A 2,914-nucleotide genomic window follows, 5' to 3' on the forward strand; every position below is an offset into this window, starting at 1 on the left:
ATAAATAATTAACTTTGTATTTTTAAAATAAGAACTTATGCATTGTCTCACTTAAAAGTTAAACAGCTGATGTTTATAGAAGCTACGTGAAACATATTTTTAACTTGGAATGATAAATCTAAAATTCATAAATTATGTTCTACAAAGTATATTCCAGAAACATTCCGAAAAGAATAATCTTAAAGTTATTTTTTTAAAAAAATAAAACAGTCTTTTCAAAATAAAATGAGATGGAGGAAAAATTTGTTGGGTGCAGAAAATAAACATCCACTATTATTTGGCAGTTTCTTCCTCCACCCCCTACATTTTTCTTCCTGCACCCCACAATGTTGTAAATTCTGAAACTGACCTTCATCTGTTATTTGAAATCGGAATCTGGGAGTGTGTTACGGATTCATAGTGAATCATGTTTCTTTCTGGATGAGGAGATGTTCCGAAAGTAAAATTTGCATAAATTGTTGATTTTTGAATTGTTGAATCTGGAAGTCTAATTTCTATTACGGATTGGAAGATGCAGAATGATTTTTTTCAATTATGAATTTATGAATCCAGAAAGTATATTTTGAATTACGGATTGGCAGAATGATTTTTTCAATTATGGATGTTTTGCATCATTTTCTTATTTTGGATTAACACTGTCATTCATGTACTACCGGAAGCACCAAGTTGAAAGATTACCAGACGTGCCAATCCAAAATTTTAGTAGAAGTGCCAATCCAAAAATTTATCGGATTTCATAATCCGGAATACAAAAAAAATAAATGTACAGTTTTATATAGAAACAGTTTTATCTTTGCACAACCTTGTGAGGTGCAGGAAGAAAAATGTAGGCGTGCAGGAAGAAAATGTCCTATTATTTTATCTATTTGGGCTTTTATTATTATGGGTCAAGCCTATACAGTGTGATCCGACCCATAAAAAGATTCCGATCCACTCGAGCTTGTGCTATAAATGAGAACCCAGCCCCAGAAGGTAACATAATTCACAAAGCAGCGTTTACAAGTTAAAGGCCCTTAGAAGGGAAAAAAAGTAGAAGAGAGAAGGAACAGTTACGAGTCACGTGCGCACCATGAAACCTCTCCAGTGCCTTATTCTTCTGATGTTTGTTCTCTTCGCTTCCGCGGTTGCGAGGAAGAACATTGCGAGCGGAGGGTGGAGCCCCATCAAGAACATCAGCGACCCTCACGTAACGGAGATAGCAGATTACGCCGTTACGGAGTATGCTAAGCGATCCGGTCACAAACTGAAGTTGGAGAAGGTGATAAAGGGTGAGACTCAGGTAGTTGCAGGGGTCAACTACCGCCTTACCCTCGCCGCCACCGACGGTTCTTCCTCCAACAACTACGAGGCAATTGTGTGGGAGAAAGTGTGGCAGCATTTCAGGAACCTCACTTCCTTTACCCCTGTTCATGCTTAATGCTCTGTTGTCTTGTAGTGCCTATCTATCTTCTGTGTATTGTTATATAATATAGACCAATAAAATCTTATGTTAAGGTAAATTAGATGTTCTGTGAATCTTATTTTATTATTCCTTGCGTGTTAAGATTTTCCTGAAATTGAAGATTTGTGTTTTCATTGTTTCAGTAGGGGGGAAATTCTGTAAGAAGGATGTTGAAGAGCCCAAATCCTAAAAAAAGGCTAAATTAGCAAATCTCATCTTCCAAATTGGAAGGTCGACTTAAGTTACTAAGATCATATTATAACTTTCTAATGATTTATTCTAATAAGATTAGTGATAATCGGATGATGCTGGACATTCTGAAAAGTGTAATGTAATGTGTCTCACCAAGAATCAAATTTGAGTATTGACTTTGCTGTGTGAAGGTTGATTTAGCAAATAATGGATGTTGTTTTTATTTGGTTTTCTCTCTTAGGTTACCTTTACCCCATTTTGCAAGGAAATGACGAACTTGTCTTCCTTGAGACAGGATAGACTCTGCCAGTTCATGTTGTTCTCAAATGATCACACATTTTCGAAACATTTAATTTTATGGTTGGCTTGGTGGCTGGAAAGTGGAGAGTGAAGATAAAGATGAAAATAAGATCAAATCTTCCAAGTAAGTGAAAGTGAAGGAAAATAATATTTCTTTTATATATATGTGTGTGAAGTTCTCTTCATTTCTTATATGTTTTTTCTATATCAATCAATAAATGATTAAATAATTTACTTGATTATTTGTTTCTTGATTTATTTTAACTCCTTTCTTTCATTTGCTATATTTTCCTCTTGATATATGAAAAATAAAGAACAAGTTTCATAATATAATTTGGAATTAATTTTGTGATATAATTTTAACTGAATTTTTCTATAAGAAAATCAAATTATTTTTCTTAATTTACAATTTTCTTATTAATTTGAATCGAAGGTGGAATATCACCAATATCATCACAGCAATGTCTGCTCATTCTAAATGCTGATTATACTATTATAAGAAATTAAAAGTTTTAAAGTAGAGGATGAAAAAGAATACGAATATTTAAAGTTTATGTCACATAAAGTTAAATACTTATGCTAAACATGTATCGGTTCGTTCAATTTGAGTCCAGATTTTTCTATTAGTATTTTTTACTGTGTATTTAAGAAACCACTGGAAAATTCAAAATTAGGTCAATTCCTATTTTAATTTTTGATTCCAATAAATCTGATAGCCATTTCACAAAATTTAAGATACTTATTCAAAATGTTCTTTCAAAAGATATTATATGAAAGTAAAAAAAATATTTTAAAAAATCTTTGAAAGTATAAATACTGTCATTAGTTTATTGACCTAAGTATTTCTTATCATTCTAATTCCTTAAAAATATGTTAAATTATAATTAAAGCTAAACACGACTTTCTTAAATTCGCATTTAAGTTGGTGACAAATTACACTTTCGGAATTCTTTATTTAAAAAAAAATCTCTCATTGACTAA

The 2,914-nt window shown here is 31.9% G+C and overlaps 1 protein-coding gene across 3 annotated transcripts; it reads left to right on the forward strand.

Annotated features, from left to right (window-relative positions):
- Positions 1 to 980: 980 nt before the first annotated feature.
- LOC137806760 (cysteine proteinase inhibitor 1-like) lies at positions 981 to 2,175 on the forward strand. Of its 3 annotated transcripts, none has more exons than XM_068607031.1 (3): positions 981 to 1,494; positions 1,585 to 1,672; positions 1,875 to 2,175. In XM_068607031.1, the coding sequence occupies exon 1, from the start codon at positions 1,070 to 1,072 to the stop codon at positions 1,415 to 1,417; it is 348 nt and encodes a 115-aa protein (XP_068463132.1). In that variant the 5' UTR covers positions 981 to 1,069; the 3' UTR covers positions 1,418 to 1,494; positions 1,585 to 1,672; positions 1,875 to 2,175. The 3 variants fall into 3 exon arrangements, 2 of the variants coding, with proteins under 2 accessions (XP_068463132.1, XP_068463131.1); XR_011080404.1 differs by having other exon boundaries at positions 985 to 1,494; positions 1,585 to 1,772; XM_068607030.1 differs by lacking the exon at positions 1,875 to 2,175 and having other exon boundaries at positions 1,585 to 1,823.
- Positions 2,176 to 2,914: the final 739 nt, after the last annotated feature.

The sequence above is a fragment of the Phaseolus vulgaris genome, chromosome 3 (genome assembly GCF_000499845.2).
Source record: "Phaseolus vulgaris cultivar G19833 chromosome 3, P. vulgaris v2.0, whole genome shotgun sequence".
Classification (NCBI taxonomy): domain Eukaryota; kingdom Viridiplantae; phylum Streptophyta; class Magnoliopsida; order Fabales; family Fabaceae; genus Phaseolus; species Phaseolus vulgaris.

What these genes read in the sequence shown, in the direction of transcription:
- LOC137806760 (XM_068607031.1), top strand. Translation starts at nt 1,070, where the DNA reads ATGAAACCTCTCCAGTGCCTTATTCTTCTGATGTTTGTTCTCTTCGCT.